At 38.0% G+C, this 23,383-nt stretch overlaps 3 protein-coding genes across 3 annotated transcripts; 2 read left to right on the top strand and 1 right to left on the bottom strand.

Annotated features, from left to right (window-relative positions):
- Positions 1-1,523: 1,523 nt before the first annotated feature.
- On the top strand, positions 1,524-13,186 carry cul4b (cullin 4B). The gene is made up of 20 exons (XM_058396164.1): positions 1,524-2,347; positions 2,992-3,107; positions 3,333-3,436; positions 3,604-3,673; positions 4,534-4,607; positions 4,709-4,871; positions 6,454-6,543; positions 7,353-7,435; positions 7,519-7,586; positions 7,674-7,792; positions 7,891-8,083; positions 8,203-8,307; positions 8,883-8,993; positions 9,128-9,213; positions 9,316-9,423; positions 9,506-9,619; positions 9,730-9,835; positions 10,938-11,110; positions 11,213-11,365; positions 11,911-13,186. Exons 1-20 carry the CDS (start codon positions 1,918-1,920, stop codon positions 12,004-12,006), a joined length of 2,562 nt encoding a protein of 853 aa, XP_058252147.1. The 5' UTR covers positions 1,524-1,917; the 3' UTR covers positions 12,007-13,186.
- Positions 13,187-14,026: 840 nt separating this feature from the next.
- Positions 14,027-18,292, top strand: mcts1 (MCTS1 re-initiation and release factor). The gene is made up of 6 exons (XM_058397657.1): positions 14,027-14,209; positions 15,867-16,019; positions 16,132-16,229; positions 17,600-17,733; positions 17,838-17,905; positions 18,070-18,292. The coding sequence occupies exons 1-6, from the start codon at positions 14,199-14,201 to the stop codon at positions 18,149-18,151; spliced, it is 546 nt and encodes a 181-aa protein (XP_058253640.1). The 5' UTR covers positions 14,027-14,198; the 3' UTR covers positions 18,152-18,292.
- Positions 18,293-20,795: 2,503 nt separating this feature from the next.
- c1galt1c1 (C1GALT1-specific chaperone 1) lies at positions 20,796-22,649 on the bottom strand. Its single transcript, XM_058397656.1, has 2 exons — positions 22,477-22,649; positions 20,796-22,033 (listed from the first exon to the last, which is right to left on the bottom strand). The coding sequence occupies exon 2, from the start codon at positions 22,017-22,019 to the stop codon at positions 21,060-21,062; it is 960 nt and encodes a 319-aa protein (XP_058253639.1). The 5' UTR covers positions 22,020-22,033; positions 22,477-22,649; the 3' UTR covers positions 20,796-21,059.
- Positions 22,650-23,383: the final 734 nt, after the last annotated feature.

The following is a 23,383-nucleotide window of genomic DNA, read 5'->3' as shown; positions in this document are numbered from 1 at the left end:
TGTGTGTGTGTGTGTAAAAAATAGTGTAAGAAATATGTGAGTCTGGAATACAATTATGTATTGTTGCAATGAAAAAAAAAAAAAAATGTTTTATTATATTTTTTCAGGTTAGGTTTGTGTAACATGATCAGGAAGGTTTTAGTGATTTGTCTGCTGTAACTGGAATACACAGCCATAAAGTTATTAAATAAACTATATTGCCAAATTTTTGGGACACCCCTCCAAATCACTGAATTCAGGTGTTGTTTTTCAGCGGTTGGGCTTGACCCTTTAGTCAAGTAGTCTGAGTGAGTTTGGTGTGGCCTACACAGAGTCCTGACCTCAACCCGACATAACAGCATTGGGATGAATTAGAGCGGAGATTGTGAGCCAACATCAGTGCCTGACCTCACAAATGCGCTTCTAGTGGAATGGTCAAAAATTCCCATAAACACACTCCTAAACCTTGTGGAAAGCCTTCCTAGAAGAGCTGAATCTGTTATAGCTGCAAAGGGTGAGCCAACTCCATATTAAATTCATGTTCATGTGAAGTCTCCGCTCTAATTCATCCCAAAGGTGTTCTGTCTGGTTGAGGTCAAGTCTCTGTGAAGTTCCTCCACACCAAACTCACTCATCCATGTCTTTATGGACCTTGCTTTGATGACTGGTGCACAGTCATGTTGGAACAGGAAGGGGTCATCCCCAAAATATTCCCACAAAGTTGGGAGCATGAAATTGTCCAAAATGTCTTGGTATGCTGAAGCATTAAGAGTTCCTTTCACTGGAACTAAGCGGCCAAACCCAACCCCCGAATTCGATGATTTGGAGGGGTGTCCTAAAACTTTCGGCAATATAGTGTAGCTAAGTGTAAAAATCTTAATGATACTAATGGCATGACTTTTCAGGTCTGTTCCATCAGGGGATGTTACATGTTTTTATGATTAGTAATGAATAAATGCAGTTGTTTTATCTTATTTTTATGGCCACAACAAAAATGAGGTCCAAACTGCTTAAAGGATGATATACCTGTGAAATTTTGCAGTGAGATCAGTGGGATATTCTCCCTCCTCTGCATATGTCCTACCGAAGTGTGTGTGTGTGTGTGTGTTGTAGTCTACTTGGTCAATAAGTACCTCTTCTGTGGCTGTGAAGTAAGTTAGAGTGAGGCCTCCTGCAAAGACTACAGCTTAATCATGATTAGGCAAAATAGCATTTTGACATAACATAGACTAGTAAAAACCTGTGATCACAACAAGTGCTATGAGGAAACAGACGGATCTCTTGTTTTTTTTTATTATATATTTTATATATATATACTTGTACTTTTATTCATATACTTTAACGGCACTGAAATGTTTTCACTGTAGATGTCTTGCAGCTGAAACAGATCTGCTCCGCCCCCTGGTGGCAGGCCCACGTCAGGGGAAACCCACGCGCACAGAGCAGCGGCTGAGCTAACAGAGGGAGCTAACAGGCTAACCACAACAGTATAAGAAGTACTTCCGGTAGGTCAATGTTCCGGCCTGTAAAGTTTATCATAACTATTTATCATCGGAATTACTTTACAGATTTTACAGTCGTATGATTATGAAACTTAATATAAATACTAATAAAACTAATATAACACACAGCTGTCGTGGTTTGTGGACCGAAACGAATTTGAGTCAATGTGAAGACTCTCACAAGCGTGTGTCCAAGAGGAAGCAATAATCAACCATCTTTCCTCTGCCAGCAATAACAAGAAAAGAGGGGCTCTAAGTAGGGCTACAGTTCTCAATTTATTGTCTGTTTAATACTAAACAGAGACTGGACGCTGGGTTTCGGATTTTTTTGCCTCCTACTAAGGGCCAAAGGATTATAGAACCCACTCCACTGGCACATCAAGGAGCGTAGCATTTAGCAGATCACCTACTTGATTTTTTGGTATTTCTTTTTTTCATGTTTCCAACAGGTTTACCTTCCCCTAATCCCCCAGCGCCAAGCCAAGAGGCCAGAGCGGCAGCTTCGGATGTGAACAGCGACAGCAGTCTCACGCCTTGTAGGAAGAGGAAGATTCTCAGCTCCGACAGGGAGGACACTGATTCCGTCTCTGCGTCTCCCAAATCCCCCAAAGCCGCGTGCAATTCCTCTGCGTCCTGCTCTTCCTCCTCGCAGCACATCCAGAAGAAGTTGCGGTTCGAGGAGCGCTCGGAGTGCACAGGGCTGGATGTGAAGATGGCAGAGGAGTCTCCTACCGCGTCGTGCTCCAAGGCTAAGAGCGCTTTTTTCTCCGGTCACGCTAACGGACTCACCAAATCCGCCGGATCGGCGACATTCACCAACAGCAAACCCGGAGCTGCTAAGAAACTTGTGATCAAAAACTTTAAGGGTAAAAAAGCCCAAACCATTGGCCTCTAAGCTCCATGTCTGTTTTTTCTACTTTAAGCTTTGAAAATTGACACTTATTTGCATTCACACTTAGGCTGATGGACATTAACAGGCGTGTGTGTGTGTGTGTGTGTGTGTGTGTACAGTTTGCTGTCCCAAAGGGAAAACAAGCTGTTTATACCCTAAAGCATGGGCACTGGGTCTCGAGCTGTGTCCGTCTCGAGACTTTTCAATTACATGGCTTATAATGAGACATAACTACATGGGTCTCAGATAAGTTGTAATAGTACCTCAGGTGTCAGTAATAGGGCCTGGAAAAGTGTCAAATATGCCGTAAAAATCCTAGAAGTATCGAGATGACACCATGTCATTATAAATCCTGATTGCAACTAGATTATTCGCTTCATTATCCAGGACCAGATTTCTTAAATTATTAATGTACACACTATTACATATATTTGTTATTAAGTGCTGTAACAGTTTCAGCTTCTCATAATCCTTAAATGGTTAACAAACACTGAAATTTCTTTATAAATAACTTTTCCTGTTAAATAACAGACTCCAAAGCTTAGTTATTATTTAGGAATATTTTAGTCCCATGTGTCACTGTCTTACATACTATTCTATGTTCCTATATTTTGACAGAAAAGCCAAAATTGCCAGAAAACTACACACGTGAGACATGGCAGAAGCTGAAGGAAGCAGTGGAGGCCATACAGAATAGCACGTCAATCAAGTACAATCTGGAGGAGCTTTATCAGGTGGGCAAATAATATCGTAGAAGTTATTTCCATTACGCCTACTGACTGTTATGGTTACAACACCATCTAATAGTGATGTCCATGTTCAGTCAGTCTAGTGGAATTCCTTCTATGGCAAACGTTTGTACATGTTCCCTGCAGAAGTATCGCTACCAATCACACTATGCAGTATATTTTTTCCACGTACACGTGTTACCCCTAAATCCATATTCTTTACATTTTCAGGCTGTTGAGAATTTGTGCTCTCATAAGATATCTGCCAAACTGTATAAGCAGCTGAGAGCGGTATGCGAAGACCACATCAAGGCACAGATCGATGAGTTTCGAGAATATCCTTTTCAGCATGTTGATCTTGCACAGTTTGCTGTGTTAAAAGCCTCGTGTTTGCAATTCAATGTGAAGTCTATGACACACAAGCTGTGAAACCAGAGTTTGGTAAATTGTGACTGAACTGACATGGTTGATGATGTCTTTTTTTTCTTAACCCTGATTCCACGGACTCTCTGGACAGCGTACTTTTCTTGAAGAAAATAGACAAGTGTTGGCAAGACCACTGCAGACAGATGGTAAGAGAACTACCTTTAATCCATTTAGTTTAATTTTGCTGTTGTCCATCATATAAGAATCATGTTTGAAATAGACACACTGTTTGGGTTTCGGTTATAATGTCACTTGGAAAGATTATTATGAGAAATGTACAGTATTGATGTGTAATGGTCAAGTCAAGAAGCTTTTATTGTCATTTCAACCATATATAGCTGATGCAGTGCATAGTGAAAAGAGACGTTTCTCCAGGACCCTGGTGCTATATCAAACAACATAACAACATATAGCTACAGACACCACAGTGCTAAGGACAGAAAGTAGTTGTCCTAGCTACATAAAGCGCAATGTGTGCAACCTGGTGCAAACAGTGCAAGACAAAAGGCAGTGCAAACAGACAATACAAAACTAGACCGTATAGGACACATAGACAGAATAGTGCCGAAACACATGCAAAATAGGAGAATTGTAAACAAGTGGGTTCTTGTAAACATATCCATATAGCAGCAGTTGGTGACTCATTATTCAGTCAAACCACTCTATTTATTTCTCAGACGCTTATTTTCTATAATACTGTAAAGTGAAGTGAAAAGAGAACATGGTGTTTCTAGATAAGAGTTTGTTGGTGCATTTGCAGTGGTTTTATTCTGAGGTTTCTCTCTAGTTGTATTTTATTGCAGGATATTAGCATGTGGTGTTTTATTGTAGTAATATTAAATTCACTGTTTCTCTTTAGCATTTGTATTTAGAATATTTTAGTATATCTAGTTACAGTTCTTCCTTTGTGAACTTGCTATTGCATGTCTTTCTTGCATGTTTTCTATTGCAGTTTAACATTTAAACGAATTAACTCTTTCTGTTCTTGGCTTTTGTTTTTCACCAGATCATGATTAGGAGTATATTTTTGTTTTTGGACCGTACGTATGTTTTACAAAATTCGATGCTGCCATCAATCTGGTATGTATCCCTATTTGCTGGAAGTGTGAAAAAAAATCATTACAGATGTTCTATATTTGTGGTGAGTATATAAGTCAATTTTTTTTTTTATATATCTTCAGGGATATGGGACTGGAGTTGTTCCGGTTCTACATAATCAGTGATTGGAAAGTACAAAGCAAGACGATTGATGGGATCCTACTCCTCATAGAGAGAGAACGCAACGGGGAGGCTATAGACCGCTCTCTCCTGAGGAGTCTGCTGAGCATGCTGTCTGACCTACAGGTACTCCTAAACCACTCCATATATTCTGGATGAGGAATAAAACACAACAGCATGTACAACTGACACCAAGATAATGTGAAGCAGAACTGATTCTTTTCCTATAACATGTCCCAAAGTACTTTATTCCACAAAGAGTACAGAGTTTTGCAATTTGTTTTGTTTGTGCATAAATTATAAAATGAAATTTTGCACATTCTGTGTATTTAATGTTGTGAAATGTCCAAGGAACAGGTTAGGACAGATTATCACTTAGGATATAGCAGCTATAAACAGCCTCTCTTACTGATGCAGTGAGAAACTGCAGAGCTCTCTCTCTCTCTTTCATGAAAGCTTTCCGATGTCAGAAAATCTAAAGTTACAGCTTTAACCCTAACTGCTGACACTGGAAACTCCTTCCAAAAGTGCTAGGTAAATGTGTCTTCATAAAAAAAAAAGCAAATGAGATTATGTAATGCTTCTGCCGTATTCAGGAAGCCTGTTATAGAAAATTAATGAACAGCTTGTTTACCAGATAAATTAAGAATTCAGCAGTGATATGACATGAGCTTGTTTATTTTATTTGTCCTGGTTGCTGTGTTATTGGCTTGTGTTCTTGGCCTGTACACAACCTAGCTGTGGAATAAAGCTCATTTTTAGTACTGTTGAATCTTTGTCAATCATGGACATGATAAAACTCAGTTTCTGGGAAATGTTAAGGGCTTTTTTTAAGTAAATAATGTGGATTGGGAAATTATCAGCAGTGAGTTTTATATTTGTCTAGTTATATTTTTTAATTGAGTAAAAGAAATGGAAGAGTGCACAAGCCTGTATTTCTAGGAATAGTGCAGTAGCATGGGGAAGTCACTGGGGGTAGCAGCAGCAGCAGCAGCGCTGTTCACAAAGCCAGTTTTAAGGAAGCACAGACTGACGGTTTTCTCTTGCTTTAATAACAAGAGACAAATTGGTGCCATCAGACTGAATACAGGAAAAAATTCCATGCTGTTTTGCCCCACAATTACATCAGTGTGCTTTAGAACAGTCTAAATCAAGAGCTAGAGCAAAAGATACATGTAAAGGTACTAAAGTTTTTTGTGTTATTATTTAAAATAAATAGCTTAACAAATGGTTCATCTATAATTTATATTAGTTGTTATTGTCACAGTGAATAATCATTAGAGACATCATAAGACCTTTGTACCTGCAGCTGTCTATTCCTCAGAAACCATCATTTCTAGCATTATATAACTATATATCTGACCCAGTTTGAAACCCTGTTTGACTTCTACATTTCTCTCGCTAACCCAGGCTAATGTCATTATGTCTTTCTCCATATCTATTTCTCCCTGTCCATATCCTAATCTTTATCATTCCCACTAGAGTTATATTTAATTCAAATCTCATCCCTAATGCTTTCTTAAAGAATTTAATCTTAATATCCAACATTTTCTAGAATCTTCTGATCCTTTTCCATCATCTCAGATACAGTTCTTGCCATCATGATAGCTGTAAAGTTGTGGCTGCTGTTCTGGATGTTTTAATGTCTCATTCCTGGATGTTTTAATGTCTCTTTTAATTTACTTTAAATGTCTCATACTTTGGACAGATTTATCAAGATTCATTTGAGCAACGGTTTCTGGAGGAGACAAATCGGCTGTATGCTGCAGAAGGTCAGAGGCTGATGCAGGAAAGAGAGGTGATGTACCTGTTTATAACGTGTGCTTTTAGAATGGCGTCTTCTCATTTCCTGTACTGGTACAAGTATTAGTCTTGTCTGTGTTGTGCAGCTCAGAAAGCTCAGAAGGTACAAGCTAAAGCTACGTGGTAATTAGACACCCACTGTACAACATTTTAGTTGTGTTTTAAACGTTTGCACAAGACAAACTGAGCAAAAACTTTTAATCTTCCAGTTTTAGTTTTGGAAAAGCTCATTTTCTTTATGCTTCATCACCTGTAAATTTAATTACACCCACAAAACTCCATCCAAGTTCGAGCAGGCAGCTGGGAGCATGAGAATGAAGGTTAAAAGTGAAGGCTGGAAGACAAGTGCCAGTGATTTTGACTCGGTTGTATGCCATTGAAAATGTGTATTAATATATAATATTAATAATAATAATAATAATAATTTAAAAACAGCTTGCCCTCTCCTCAGTTTATATGGCTCCATTTATCTTAATTTATTGTTTTACGTTGATTCACTTTCCATATTTTTCATATTCTTTAATCTTTAAGATCAAATGACTAAAAATTTTCTCGGCTATTGTTAGTCTTTGTTCTAGTGTGAGCATCTGCTAAATGCTGTAAATGTAATAAAAACAAGTGATTTAAACTCATCACTAAATTCCATATATAACGCTTAAGTAATCCACACACATTACAGTAAATTTCTTGTACAAACACACTTAGGAACGATTTACTGAATCCAGCTTGATAAATGAGGTCCAGACCAAAATGTCAGCTATTTTGTAAAGTAAATAAAGTATAAAGTAAATGTTTCTCTTGAAGGTGCCTGAGTATCTCCATCATGTAAACAAACGCTTGGAGGAAGAAGCAGACAGAGTCATCACATACTTGGACCAGAGCACACAGTAATGACTAAACTCATAATCTGCTCTTAGAAAACTACAATTTTTAAGCATTTTGGAATAACTTGCTGTGTGATCTGTCTCAGAAAACCTCTTATTGCCACTGTGGAGAAGCAGTTACTTGGTGAACATCTCACTGCAACACTTCAGAAAGGTAACTCATGAAAGAAAGAGTTTTTTTTTCTTCTTCATCATAAATTTCAAGAGCTGAATGTGCTGAATGTTTGTCATGGTGTGTTAGGGTTGAATCATCTGCTGGATGAGAATCGTATCCAGGACTTGTCTTTGCTGTATCAGCTGTTCAGTCGAGTTCGGGGTGGAGTGCAGGTCCTCCTGCAGCACTGGATTGAGTATATCAAGGTAAACTCCAGATCTGTTAATCTTGATTTTGGCTTCAGTTGAGAAAAACAAAATCCTTCCTGTTTATGCTGTTTTGTTTTGTTTTTTTAATGCTACAGGCTTTTGGTAGCACAATAGTTATCAATCCTGAGAAAGACAAGACAATGGTGCAGGAACTGCTGGACTTTAAGGATAAAGTGGACTCCATCATCGATATATGCTTCATGAAGAATGAAAAATTTGTGAATGCCATGAAGGAAGCTTTTGAGACCTTCATCAACAAGCGGCCGAACAAACCTGCAGAGCTCATAGGTGAGGAGCGCTTGAAATCTCCTGAGGCAACTGCTTTATTGGAAGATTTAAACTCTTTAGACAGTCCTAGAAGTTCAAAGCAATGTTCATGTGTAAATATTATCATTATTTTCTTTTAGCAAAATATGTGGATTCAAAACTGCGAGCAGGGAATAAGGAAGCCACAGATGAAGAACTCGAGAAGATGCTGGACAAGATTATGATCATATTCAGGTTTATTTATGGTGAGATCTTTGTTTTGTATGTCAGTCTTTTCCCCGTAAACCAACAGGAAATATCGGTGCATTCAATCAGGTGGGAAAGATTTAGGAGTTGAACGCACATGAACAGCACCACAAAGTCGTAAGTCTGTGGAATCAGTGTTTATGCTCGTTTATGCTTAACCTTGTTGAAATCAAATGCTTATTCGTCTCAGAGGCTGATTTTTATTTACTATGTGTTTGGTTTATGCAGCAAATTATTAAATATGATAGCATTGTAAAATCATAATATAATATGAACCCATAAAGTTTACAGTGGCTTCATAAATGGTTTAAAAACATAAAAAAAAAGCAACCTGATGTGCATTCTTTCTTTTTCATTTTGTGGTTGTTTGTAGTGTTAAAAAACCTTGCTGTATTTTTTGTAGTTAATTAAGAGACCTCCATCTTGCTCTGACCAAAGTGACCGAAACACAACTGCAGTCGTAATAACGACTTTCCGACTCGTAAATATGACTCGTTCCAGTGAGGAATTTGTATTTATGGAGAACACAGTGATGTTACATGTTTTTAACTGACCTTTTTTTTTTGTTTAATAGGCAAAGATGTATTTGAGGCCTTCTACAAAAAAGACCTGGCAAAGAGGTTGCTGGTCGGAAAAAGTGCCTCTGTTGATGCTGAGAAGTCGATGCTCTCAAAACTGAAACATGGTAATTGCTGCATGTCTCTAGATTGCCGTATGGCTGTGATTCACTGAATCTAATTGTTTATTGTGTCACTATTTCAATGTTAATCGTCTGAACAGAGTGAGCCAACACTGATTGCCTTTTTGTCATTGTTGTAGAATGTGGAGCAGCTTTTACTAGTAAATTGGAAGGAATGTTCAAGGACATGGAGCTCTCAAAAGATATTATGGTGCAATTCAAACAGGTAATTTTTATTTATTTATTTATTTTAATTAATTAGAGTCTCTATTCGACTGCTCACATGGCCTCTTAAACATCTTTTGATCTTGTTGATGTCTCATCTTAGTACATGCAATGCCAAAATATCCCAGGAAACATTGAATTGACGGTGAACATTCTCACTATGGGTTACTGGCCAACATACGTCCCCATGGAAGTTCATCTGCCTGCTGAGGTTTGTTTGGCAAATTATAAAAAGGTTTTCTTGGCTTAATTGATAAGTAGAATTAAGATCGTTCTTGTTTTTATCCTTCAAGATGGTGAAACTACAAGAAATCTTTAAGACCTTTTATCTTGGGAAGCACAGCGGAAGAAAACTACAGTGGCAGTCGACATTAGGACATTGTGTATTAAAAGCTGAATTCAAAGAGGTATGGCGTTTTTAAATGTGTATTAGAAAAATCTTATAGATTGGAATTTCTGATTAATGAACTGCATCCTCGGACTGGGACAGCTCAATCTTATCTCTGACTCTCAACAGGGGAAGAAAGAGCTGCAGGTGTCACTGTTTCAGACATTAGTTCTGTTGATGTTCAATGAGGGAGAAGAATTTTCCTTGGAAGAGATCAAACTGGCCACAGGAATAGGTATGTGTAAATCTAGACATACTTTTCCTGTTGTATCTTCAGTTTAAAGTCACTGTGATTTGTTTTCTCACTGGTGATAATGAAGTGTAGAGTTTTTGTGAGCGGGAAAAACCTATCAAACACCACTGTTGTTGAGTTCTGGACAAAAATGATGAAATTTTGTTAAATAACTTTGACAAATGTCTGCCATTAATATACTCTGACCACTGAACTTTAAGAAAGTATTAATAAATTTCAATAAAACAGCGTGGTCTAGGCTATCTGCCAGCCTGGATCACGCTGGGTAAGGAGCCACTTTATGCTGACCGACTGTTTAACCACAGTGTTTGTTAAAGATATCGAAAACATTCCTGAACCTCTCACACCATGATTTTTTTTTTTGAATACTTAGTATTTTCTGTATTGTTTTCAAAGCTAATTATATTTGCAGTTGTGTGGTTTTTTTTTTTAAATAATTTTTGGACACGTGACATTCAAAGGAAAATGTCCACTTGCAATTACATTTCCTATGTCTTATGAGTTATGACCCTCTCCTTATCTAAATAGCTATTGCTGTTTCACTTTTGTATTGTAGCCAAAATTTAAATGGAATGCAATTCCTTCCTTTGCCTTTCCTAAACCATGCACTGAAATCTGCCGGTCAGTGATGTGGTAGGAGTTTACTTTGAGGTGTGTTTGTACTCAGAAGTGATGTCCATCAGAGTCGACTACAAAGATAGAAAAATATACATTATTTATATATTATATATATATATATATATATATATATATATATATATATATATATATATATATATATAATATATATAAGCATAGTCAGTTCAGGTCTGGGTGTCATGCTGCAGTTAGAATGAAACCCTTAAATAGTTTTCTTTCTTTTCACTTCCGGAGGAAAACTGACTTTAAAATGGTATAAATAGCAAAAGAGAAACATATTTAAGTTAAGAAAACCTTTAGGTTTCTACAATATACAGTTTGTTGTACACATGTACAAAGTACAACCCTGTGTTTGTATTTTTTATTAATATGTTCATTAGTGAAGTTGTACAAAATATTTAACGGAATATGTTCCTAAAAACAAGGATGATAATGATTATTACAGAGGACAGCGAGCTGAGGCGTACCCTCCAGTCCCTGGCTTGTGGGAAGGCGAGAGTTCTCACCAAAATCCCCAAAAGTAAAGACGTGGAGGATGGAGACAAGTTTTCCTGCAATGATGATTTCAAGCACAAGCTCTTCAGGATTAAGATCAACCAGATCCAGATGAAAGAAACGGTACGCACCCAGTCATGCTTCATGATAAAATAAATAAACTCTTGTCTTGGAGGTTCCTAAACATTGTATTTGATGCATGCATGATCCCTGATTCCATTACAGGTGGAGGAGCAGGCTAGCACTACAGAGAGAGTTTTCCAGGATCGGCAATACCAAATTGACGCTGCCATCGTCCGCATTATGAAGATGAGGAAGACTTTGAGCCATAACCTCCTAGTGTCCGAGGTTTACAACCAACTCAAGTTTCCTGTAAAGGTCAGCTCATATGTTTTAATTTTAATCGTAACTTATTGTTCTAGCACTCAAATGCTTACTTACTTACTTTAGCAATTTTTTAACTTAATTGGATATATATATATATATATATATATATATATATATATATATAGTGTGTATACAGTTTGAAAACTCAAGTGTTTAATGATTTTCCACTTGCTAGTAATGTTGCAATGATATGGAACAGGACAAACAAAACGGGTTGACAGGACAAACAAAAGTATTTTTCATAATGTATTTATTTAAGAATAAGATAGAAAATATGCCAGTGGTGAAGTTTGAGTACAGTATAAGTATGTAGTTACGCCACTGGAAGTTGAGTCATCAGTGTCCCAGTGTGTAGAGAACCAGCACCCAAACTCGTGTACACGATATACTGATTCACGAGCTAGAGAGCTGATTGAGATGTGTCTAAGGGGATCTGTAATAATAATGCTTACGTACAAAGAAGCACGATATTTGTCAAACCAGTTCAGACATATATAAATGTAAATTCATGTTATGTGTTTGTTTCTGCCTTGCAGCCTGCTGATTTAAAGAAGAGGATAGAGTCACTCATTGATAGGGACTACATGGAAAGAGACAAGGAGAACTCCAATCAGTACAATTATGTGGCTTAGAGAGAGAGCGAGAGTGAGAGCAATGCCTAAAAGGAAGAAAAGAGTGGAGAATAACGAGAAAGAGGAGGCTGTACTCAGTAAACATGTGAAATAGAAGCCTTCAGTTAACTTTACCCTCTTTAGCCCAGTGACCGAATGAATTTCTGAATGGAAATTGTTCTCTGGGGTATGTTCTCAGCTGGATTGCATGCCCATTAAAAGAAATATATTCTTCCGTGTCAGAGCTCCTCTCTTTGAATTGGACAATCCCAGATACATGATTCCCACCCTCACTTTTTTTTTAATTTACTTAAAGGAAAAGTGTATTTATTTTTCAGAATTGGTTCCAAGTCCATTTTGTTTAGGACATCCTTTTCTGTTTATTTTTAAGTCACGTTTCCTTTTATTTCACTGTGTATCCTGTGCAAAATGTTATTGCGTGTGGAGGAAAAATGGAAAAAAAAAGAAAAAGATATTACTAATAAAATGAGACATTTGTTCAGTGCTGTAGCAACATGAGTGTATAACATTAAAAACAATTTAATGGGAAATATACAGACAGAAACAAAGCTTCACTACTGGAGTCTATGAGGGGTTATTTGAAAATGGTCAGAAGGCATGAGAAAAGCGAAATTGGAAGTACTAAATCTGTGCCAAACTAGATACAACCAAGCACTCATTATGTTATAGGACTAATTCATGCTGCTAAACTTGTCAATACATCTACTCCTTTCTACCCAGAGTTTTTGTTTTGCTTTATTTTGTGTTTATATATATATGGTCATACCCACACCCACCCTGCAACCCGACTTAGTACAGATTTAGTCGAGCTTTGGACAAAAATGCAGAAATGTTAAGAATGATTTTCTAATGAAGATCCTGTTTTGTTGCAGCTGGAGGATAAACTCTCGGTATTTTAAAGTTTATTGGGAATGAAGTTAATGCAAATGAACAAGTTTTTTTTTTTTCCAGAAACTGAACAGTATAAAAGCACAGCAGTGTCATAATTACGATATCCTAGTAACTCCAAGATTTGTATTTCCTTGGCATATTACACTGAGAAGCTCCTGTATGGCATCACTGGATGAATAGACGTGTATGATTATAGTGTTTCGATTAATCATAATTGGACAATTTATCTCTTGTCTGAATACATCTGCTTGTTTTTATTGCTTCAGATTAAACGCCTGTGTTTCCATTATCATGTCCTTTTCTATTCCGCTACTTTTTAAAAACAAAACAAATTAAATCATTAACTTTCTGAAGAGTTTCATGTGACAAATATTAAGTCAGTTTTATAAAAGGCACAAATATTAGTTGTTAAGCCTATATGAGCATTAAGAGTCTTGGGTAGGGGTATTATGGAAAAATATTTCTGTAAGTGTACTGGGGTGAAAGAGTGCATGACTTTTTTTTTTGTTGGTATTTTGAAGCCACAGAGCTAGTGAAGCAGGCTCCATGGACTGTCAAGGATCTCTAACAGTAACAACATCTAGGAAATGATGTGCTTAGTCATGAAGTTATCTTTATTTGTTATATATATATATATATATATATATATATATATATATATATATATACACTGCACAGTGAAATTCTTTCTTCACATGTCCCATCCTTGGGATGCAGCACCCCTGGAGCAGGGTGGGTGGGTTGGGGGCCTTGCTCAAGGGCCCAACAGTGGCAGCTTGGTGGTGCTGGGGCTTGAACCCCAATCTTGAAGTCAATGACCCAGAGCCTTAACCTCTTGAGCTACCACTGCCCCTTTGAGAAGGCTCCAGAATAAAATGGCTGTAATAAATAAGCTGAGTATTATTGTATACATTTAAATACTGAACCTAATGTTTGAATAGTTGGATTTGGTTCATAAAAATGTAATAAGGTAGACTTTTGTACTAGTTAAAGGGGATCTTTGGCTACATAATGCTTGTGACCCTCTCCCCTCGAGTAGCCACTCAGTAGCACTATGCTTTATTAGACCAAGCCTTGCTGCTAACAGTGCGGACTTGCCGTAAAGAGTTTGAAGACTGTCGCAAAAAAGGTGTCGTGTGCTATAGCGCCTGCTCTGCGCTGTGTAGCTCGCTGCACGACGTGAGGAATGAATCGTTTGTTTCATCGAACATCTTGTTAAATGTTCTTTATTTATTGTTAACCATCTTCCATTTCAAACGAAGTGACACACAGCAAAGAGTATAAGAGATACGACCAGCAAAATGTTTAAAAAGTAAGCACGGGCTGTGACTTTTGACTACTAAGATTAGCCCATTGAACAGTTAGCTTTTCCACATATGCGTGTGAATTATGTTTGTGTTTATGTTTACATTCATGTACCGATGATGAGATGGATCCTGTTTATGAAAACAGAACAGTTTATGTCACTTAGTATTTTAGGCTTGAACCTTACTATCCTTCTCTACGTTTATATAAAGCCTAGTCTACATGTTAGCATAGCCAGGAAGTTCAATGATAATACCGTGCTACATGAACTAGTTACAGTGCTGGATGATATTCGCTTTATTTCCTGTTTGTAAATACATGTGTTCTTACTATTTGTCTTTCTTTGTGATTTAGTAGTAATGAGACATTACCTACTCAGAAGTAGCTGTAAGACAGAGATTTTAACTACAGAAAGTGTGAAGGAATATTAGTCAGTAAATTCATATAAAATGTGATCAGTGCTCTAATCCTTTTCTACTCATCCATCAGGTTTCCTGTGAATCATGTGGATTGTGCTTTTTTTTCTTTTTCTTTTTTTATCCAACCCTGTTCATGAACCCCTTCCCAGTCCCACACATTTGCAGGTTTTTCTTCCTCTAATGCACCGCTTTCAACTAATCTGATAATTAACAGTTAATACTGAATTGTATTTGTGCCTTAGAGCAGGGACAACACTAAAATGTGCAGGACAGGAAGTACTCCAGGACCAGGGTTGGGAACATGTGCACTAAAGAGTCTCGGTTGCTGTGCTCATGTTGTGCTTATACATTACACCCTCCATTAAGATGACAGACAAGGACATGCAGTAATGTAACACATGTTTGCTGAGAGCAGTAATGGCTATGATACACTGATCTGCTATAACATTAAAACCACGGACAGGTTCACTTCACCATCACTTGTGTTCAAGTCGGTGTGTTGGAAGCAGGAAAAATGGGCAAGTGTAACAATCTGAGCGATTTTGACAAATTGTAATAGCTAGACGACTGGGACAGAGAATCTCCAAATCAGCAGATCTTCTGGTGTTTTCCTGGTTTGCAGTGGTTCATATTTATCAAAACATTGATGAAGACCAAGTACACCCCTCCATCACACTGCAAAAATGCTCAGGAATGGTTTGACAATCATGAGTATAGAATTGACAAATAAGGTGTTGACCGGGAGTCTAAATTCATTAGATCTCAATCCAATCGAGCATCTCTGCACGTAAATAAGTCCAATCCATGGAGGCCCCACTTCGCAATTTACAGGACTCAAAGGATAGTGAAGGAAGTGTCAGATACCACAGCACACAGGTATTGTGGAGTCTATGCCTCGATGGGTCAGAGCTGTTTTGGTGGAAACTTACACAGTATTAGGCAGGTGGGTTCAATGTTTTGGCTGATCAGTTTATACAACTTTGAGCTCTGGGTTGTTGATCGGAAGGTTGCATCTTTAAAATGGTCACATGTTTCAATTAGCTACTTTCCAAAAAGGAAACTCAAACAGGCAAACTAACAATCTGCTCTGCTCCAGACACTCAGTAGCTCGATCTCATAGAAACTTTCTTACATTCATCCATAAAAGTCGAGACTAAATGAGGACTTAAGAAAGGATTAGTACTAGGGTCTAGTTATTGTTATTTGAGTATCCCTTCATTCCACTGTTTTCCTCTTATTTCCCAGATTTGATGAAAAGGAAAATGTCTCAAACTGTATTCAGCTAAAGACATCTGTAATCAAAGGCATCAAGAATCAGCTTGTTGACCAGTTCCCTGACATTGACCCATGGCTCAATCAGATCATGCCCAAAAAGGATCCAGTCAAAATCGTCAGATGGTATGAAACACACAAGGCTTGTAAAATATATTTTCTTATTTTTGTGAATACATAACTCTCGTTTGAGATGATGTCATAATTATTTCGTATTCTTGTCTGTTTACTATCACAGTCATGAACACATTGAAATTCTGACAGTAAATGGTGAGCTGCTCTTCTTCAGGCAGAGAGAAGGACCTTTCTATCCAACCCTGCGACTCCTCCACAAATGTAAGTCTTAAAAAACATCAGACACCCTAACTTGAGTCAGCACAGATTAATGAGTAGAGAATTCTCAATTCTGATTGGTCAGTAGGAAAAATAAATTTGTTCATATGGTGAAGCTGATGTTTGAGTCTCCAGTGGCAGCACTTTGTAACTGGAGCTTCCTGGTTTCTTGGTAAAAAAAAACAATTTCAAGAAGCATTTTTGCATTATAAACTTAGAGAGAGAGAAAAACAAAATGCTGATGAGAGACCACTTTCTAAAGCTCCAAAGTATTAAATGCAATTAGAAAGTGAAAATAGTGCATGCCATTTTTAATAATAAATTTTTTTTTATCATTTGCAAATCATTCAGAACATGCTCTCATAAGATATTCAGTGTTGATGGTGACAATAATGCTGCTTCATGTCGGGCCTCATCACATGACCCTGCCCTTGATTGTTTTCTTAAATGTCCTGTAATTTTCAATTTCTTACACATTTCTAAAAATTCAAATCTTGTTGCCTAATAGCATAAGAGGATATAATTATTAGAAACATATATTCAAATGATTTCAGGAAACAACACAATAGCTGTGTCCCAAATGACACTGTGCACTTACACTTGTCTAGTGTATGCACTTTACAAGGGCAGTATTGTCTTAACTAATATCACAACTAATTAGGAAGAATATCATGTTCCTATTCGGTTTCTCTGTCAATAGCAAATTATGTCAAAAAACACAATGTGACACCATTCGCTTTATCAGAATACAGTGATTTTTGTTTAAATGATGAAAAATAAATAACACAAAATGATCCTATTCAAAAGACATATGTCTCGTTCACTGGAATTTCGCCGGCCGTCATGGAAAATTTTTCTCATCCAGCATCAGTGCCTGGTAGCCCCACCTCTCTTCCACTACATAAGCAAAGAGTGCTTGGAGTGTCCAGCAATCCGCTCTACAACAAAAAGGCATAGAATAGTGCAGGGGTGTCCAATCTTATCCAGAAAGGGCCGGTGTGGGTGCAGGTTTTCATTCCAACCAAGCAGAAGCTATACCTGATTCCAACTGGCTAATCAGTAGATCTTGGCTTTCAGTAGACTCAGGTATAGCTTCTGCTCAGTTGGAATGAAAACCTGCACCCACACCGGCCCTTTGCGGATAAGATTGGAAACCCCTGGAATAGTGCATATGTATACAATTTGGGACACACCTGATGTATCTTGCATTAAAAATATGTCTGTTTTCTAATCAAGTATAACAGGCAAAATAATTAAGAGGTAATTTGTGTTATTGTAATAAAAAAAAAAAAGAAAAGAAAAGAAAAATTGCTTAATCCAGGATCCAATATTTGATAACTTGCTCAGGTTTTTCTTGCTCTGTTGTTTTACAGATCCTTTCATTCTTCCACACCAGCAAGTAGATAAAGGAGCGATCAAGTTTGTTCTCAGCGGAGCGAACATCATGTGCCCAGGGCTGACGTCTCCAGGAGCTAAACTCTATCCTGCTGATGTGGACACAGTAGTTGTATCCTTTGAGACGGAGTGCAGAATATTTCAGTAGAGATAAATGTTACACTTTGTCACAGAATACAACACAGGTTATTTTTTGTCCTTGAGTCACTGTGTCAGGCGATAATGGCCGAAGGCAAGCAGCATGCGCTCTCTGTGGGTGTGATGAAGATGTCTGCAGACAACATGTAAGTGGCCTTGCTTTTTTTTTTTTTTTTTTTTTTTTAAATATCACATGAAATTCATGGCGAAAACTACAAGTGAGATGATGGACGAAAATGATGCGATCTTGGATTGTGTGCTGTGTCATTGTTTGCTGAAAAAGCGTAATCATTATTTTGTCTAAAAACAGAGAGAAGGTCAACAAGGGGATCGGGATCGAGAACGTTCATTATCTCAATGACGGACTGTGGCACATGAAGACATATAAGTAATAACACTGTAAAACATCTGTATGTTATTCAAATCTATGAACTGCCAGACACCACTCTTTGCCTGTCTGCTGTACATCAACGGCAAACCACACTGAAGATCCTGAACCCAGTGCACTAATAAAACCTGCATTCAAGCCAAAACTGGTGTTTTTATAGATCAGAGTGTTCTTTTGTACATCCAGCTGTTCTACTCTAGAGTCACAACAGCAGTGTAAAGTCATAAGAGGTGAAAAAAAATCAGCGAAAAGGCATGAAAGGTGAAAAGAGCTTGTAAGTCACCCCTGATTGCCGTAATTCCACATGTAGCACAGTACACTTGGTCTTTGTCGGATGTTACTGTTTCTCAAATAGTTCAGTTATACTTAATTCATCCTTCCTTTCATTTTCTGTACTGCTTATCCCACACAAGGTCTCAGGGCACGAGGCAGGGAGCACCCTGGATATCCCCATGGAATCACAGGGCACAATTGCACATATACAAACATACACCACAGAGAACTTAGAGATGCCAGTTCGCCTGCAACATGTTTTTGTACCGGAAAACCTAGAGGAAACAGTCAGTGTTCCAGTTCATCTGAAGGTGTTGAGTAGGGTTGAGGTCAGGTCTTTGTGCAGAACACTTGGGTTTTTCCACTCCAACTTTGGCAAACCATGTCTTCACTGACCTCGCGTTTTGTACAGGGGCATTGTCATGCTGGAACATGTATAGGCCTCTTAGTTCCAGTGAAGGGAAATTGTAACACTACTGTATTAGATAATTGTGTCTTCCAACTGTGTAGCATCAGTGTGATAGTCAGGTGTCCACAAACCTTTAGCCATATAATGTACACTTGTAACCATAACACTATTAAATCATTATCAGTGTTGTGTTGAGAATAAAACATCACCATAATAACATCTGGGCAGTGGCAGTCCTATGGAGTCCTGTACACTTCACGAACAGTGATTGTGCACCTGTATGAAGCTGGCCAATGCTTCTTATTCATAACATGGCAACTCTGCTTTTGACAACAGATACGATTTTGTTAGAGTGGGAATGAAGAAAATGTAAATGTTCATCTTCATACTAAATATTACTTTACAATAATTGTAGAACTGGGTTAAAATGTACTATTGTTTTACAGGATCCTCAAGTTATTTACACTTACACTATATTTCCAAAAGTTTTGGGACATCTACCTTTACATGTACATGAATGTAATATGGAGTTGGCCCACCCTTTGCAGCTATAACAGCTTCAGCTCTTCTGGGAAGGCTTTCCACAAGGTTTAGGAGTGTGTTTATGGGAATTTTTGACCATTCCTCTAGAAGCACATTTGTGAGGTCAGGCACTGATGTTGGACGAGAAGGTCTGGCTCACAGTCTCCACTCTAATTCATCCAAAGGTGTTCTATCAGGTTAAGGTCAGGACTCTGTGCAGGCCACTCAAGTTCCTCCACACCAAACTCGCTCATCGCTTTATGGACCTTGCTTTATGCACTGGTGTGCAGTCATGTTGGAACAGGAAGGGGTCATCCCCAAACTGTTCCCACAAAGTTGGGAGCATGAAATTGTCCAAAATGTGTTGGTATGCTGAAGCATTAAGAGTTCCAAAACTTTTGGCAATATAGTGTATGTCATTTGGCAGGCACCCTTATCCAGAGCAACTGTATACATTTATCTGATTTTATAAAACTGCACATTTATGGGTTAAGGTTTTTGCTCAAGGGCCCAGCAGTGGCACTTTGGTGGTCCTGGAATTTGTGCTCAGAAACTTCTGAATCAGTCCACCCAGTTCTTAACCACTGAGCTAGCACCTCCTCCAAGGTACGTTTTAAACTCCTTCAGGTATCAATCATTGCTGCTGATTTAGAAATAAATATCTTGCCAAATTTTTCTACCATATTTCAAGACAAAATACTTCACAAGTGAAGCTCAGTTCAGGATCCTCTCTGCCATCTGCCTTAATGAATTATATACTGAAATCATTACCATCTTTTCTCCTCCACACAAAATATTTAGGATTCTTGTAAAATAAGGAGAATTAGAAGTTTTATTTGTAATAATCAACAAAATTATAATATAATTATATTATAATAATAAACAACACAACCCAATGATCAAGTGAATCCAGTTGAACCCAATAAAAAAAAGAAACAAATTCACAGCTCTTTTCACCTACATATAGAATAAACCTCTGCCAAACTATATTCACGTAAACAAAAACAAAGCTTTAAACACAAAAAGTATCACCCTTCATTATAGCCCTGGTTCAGCAATGCTACAACAGCATTTTATCTTTTAAAGCTTAAAACAATTCATGATTTTGCTACTAATATTACCAAGTGCAGGAACAACAAAGCCAAGTTAATCACTGCTGTATATCATACTGATTAAGACAATTGTGTTTCATTAATATCCCTTAGTTCACTCACAATTATTGACTGTAAAATACTAATGTGAATTAAGATGCAACACAATTACAAAGATTTTTTCTAGGTTTTCAAGTGTAGCCCATGATATGCTGTAACATGTCTTTAGGTTGTGGGCAGTTTCACTTCTAACCCCTGGTTATAAAAATATTTAAAAAAATATTCACTCATTTTCAGTAACCACTTTATCTTTGTCACGGTTGCACCGTATCCAGAGTATATCACTGGATTGAAAAAAAAAGTTACGTTGGAACAGAAACAGAAACGTGTCCTAAATCGACTGTACATTACAGCATGTTTAGCACTCTCTTGGAGCTATAGCAAAGTTGAATAATGCTAACTAGGAGCATTATTAAACTTTATTTATTAAAAATTCCTTTACCACATTTCTTTTAACTAACAGTTCACAGTGGTGCATAAATCCTCTGGCACTGTGAATTTTAGCACTGTCCATTATACAACCTTTTTTGGTGCATCGGTAGTGTCAATGTCGGTGATTAGTCATTGTCCGAGTTCTTTGGAGGTAAAAACATTAAGGAATCATGAAAGTTGTGTCCATATGCCCTCAGCCTGTAAACTCCATACATCATGACCTGCATCTGGCTGGGGGACATGCCCCCGTATGTGATGGCCATGTCAGGGCAACACGCCTCCACAACATCATCAGGGTTCTGGCTCATGCTGTCAGAAATGAGCGTGTTCACACTCTTTTTGTTGAACAGCCCTTTGCCATGAGCATCTTCTCCATTTTCAGCAAACACACCGCTGAACTTCAGGCATGTAGCAAGCTGCTTCTCTTCACTCAGCTTCCACAAGCTATAGCCTTGCTCAGGGCATTTTTCCTCATCATTAAAAATTTCAAGGAGTCTTTTCACAGCCTCATGGCTAAGCACAATGCCACTGTCATACCCCACGTACTCCAGCTCACCCGACTTCTCCACATGGCCAATGTAAAAAGGCTGACTGGGATCTTTAACCAGAACTAGATATTTAAGGTTCTCGATGATGCTGAAAGTCGTAGGCCGGGCGATGAAGAACCAGCGGAGGCCATCTGCATGCTCATATGCGTGCGTGATCGCTTTACGCAGCCTAACCCACTCGTCCTTTTCCTTCAGATCAATAGCATCTATTACTTTGGCTGATTCTGACGTGTAGAAAACAGCCTTATCACAGTGTTTGCTCCAAGTGTCATTGACTGCCACCCAGTACTGCAGGAGCTTAGGTGTCACCATAATTACACAATACACCCGCACCTGCTGGGAGAGGCCAGACTTCTCAGTCTCGCTTAACTTTTGCATCTCCTCTTTGCTGAGGGGTTTGAGATGGTGATGATGGTTGTGGTGGTCTTCTGCGTGAAGAGGTATTGTTGGACTAAAGGTTCCCAAAAGCGACAAAACTAAACAGAAGACTCCTCCTAGAACCATGCCCTTGAAAAATGAACTGCCTTCAGACAACATTTTGCTGGATGATACTGAAGACACACACACACACAAAAAAACAGAGTTAGTGTAAAATATCTCAGGGCATCACAGACTACTTAAAAACATGTGATACAAACGAAGACAAAAAATTTTCATACCCTCTGCATTTCACAGTACTTATTTTGTTTTTTATTAAAGTGTTAAAAAATAAATCTACCAGCATTTCCGCATCACAACAAGGAGGAAATCCTCTGTTTCTAGTGGTCACTTAGCTACCTGCTGTGTTGTAGCTCATCTAACACATACACACATGATATCATAACGATACATGACAAATAAGGGTGCTGCAAATGTCGAAAATTTATTTATTTATTTATTTAAGTGAGCTGACTGAGTGACTTACAGTACAAGCTTGCAACCAACTCCTTTAAATCAGCAGAGCAAATCAACAAACAAGAAAACACACACAAAAAAGAGAATCTAAACAAATTACCTCTCCCTGTTGAAGTTGTTGCCCAGTTAACTAGAAAGCTAATCGCACATCTGAACGCTTGAAACAGTTTATTTAATGGTTATCATTAGTAACAATGTTAAACTGAGTAAATAACAAGCTCTAGTTCCGTGATCCAGTTCAGCCGGATGTGGGACAAGAGGTGACGACTCACTGGTGATGACGTCACCTGCCATCGTGGGATATGTAGTACAAAAGACATTCATACAAGCCGAAAGCCTCGAGAGTTTATCAAACAATCAGGACAACAGGGAAAAAATAATGTATCAATATTGTAATATATTCTTATTTAAAATGTTTGATATCTAAAAATATATATATATATATAACAAGAAAGAGGAAAACAAACGGAAACGTCCAACAAATCGGAAGTCGAACATTAAACGCGCAGTGCTGCTGCCATCTACTGGTAGAACATCATAATTTTTCTTTCTTTGAGTCGGTGCATGCTTAAGAAGCTTCACTTACACTACTCACAAAAAGTTAAGGATATTCGGCTTTCGGGTGAAATTTCAGGATGCACAATAACCTTTACAGGTGAACTTAATTTGACCTTCTCTACACTTTTGAATGCACATGTCCAACTGTTCAGTGTTTCAGTACTTTTTGCATAACTTGCTGTTCTCTAACAAGGTGCTTAACGGCAAAATTCACAACTGGTGTTTGATCCATGAATCGACCAATACATTTTCTGGTTCAATTAGAATTGGTATTTAAACAGTCCTCTTCATCATGCTGTTCACATTTTGACATCATGAGACCAAGACGACACCTAACAATTGATCAACAGTACCTCGCCATTGCGAGGCTTCAAACAGGATGTTCTCAGAGGGAAGTGGCCACTGAGCTTAGAGTGTCACAGAGGGTCATCAGCAGGTTGCGACAGAGA

This window comes from Hemibagrus wyckioides, linkage group LG08, assembly GCF_019097595.1.
Source record: "Hemibagrus wyckioides isolate EC202008001 linkage group LG08, SWU_Hwy_1.0, whole genome shotgun sequence".
NCBI lineage: Eukaryota > Metazoa > Chordata > Actinopteri > Siluriformes > Bagridae > Hemibagrus > Hemibagrus wyckioides.
The sequence above is the reverse complement of the archived record's forward strand: the minus strand, read 5'-3'. Positions and strand labels throughout refer to the sequence as shown.

Excerpts from the sequence above, each read along its gene's own strand:
- cul4b (XM_058396164.1), top strand. The coding sequence starts at position 1,918 with ATGTTTCCAACAGGTTTACCTTCCCCTAATCCCCCAGCGCCAAGCCAA. Across the intron at positions 4,608-4,708 it reads TCGATGCTGCCATCAATCTG|GGATATGGGACTGGAGTTGT; the intron begins GTATGTATCCCT and ends ATATATCTTCAG. Across the intron at positions 8,308-8,882 it reads CATATTCAGGTTTATTTATG|GCAAAGATGTATTTGAGGCC; the intron begins GTGAGATCTTTG and ends TTTGTTTAATAG.
- c1galt1c1 (XM_058397656.1), bottom strand. The coding sequence starts at position 22,019 with ATGTTGTCTGAAGGCAGTTCATTTTTCAAGGGCATGGTTCTAGGAGGA.
- mcts1 (XM_058397657.1), top strand. Across the intron at positions 16,230-17,599 it reads CCTGCGACTCCTCCACAAAT|ATCCTTTCATTCTTCCACAC; the intron begins GTAAGTCTTAAA and ends GTTGTTTTACAG. Across the intron at positions 17,906-18,069 it reads AAGATGTCTGCAGACAACAT|AGAGAAGGTCAACAAGGGGA; the intron begins GTAAGTGGCCTT and ends GTCTAAAAACAG.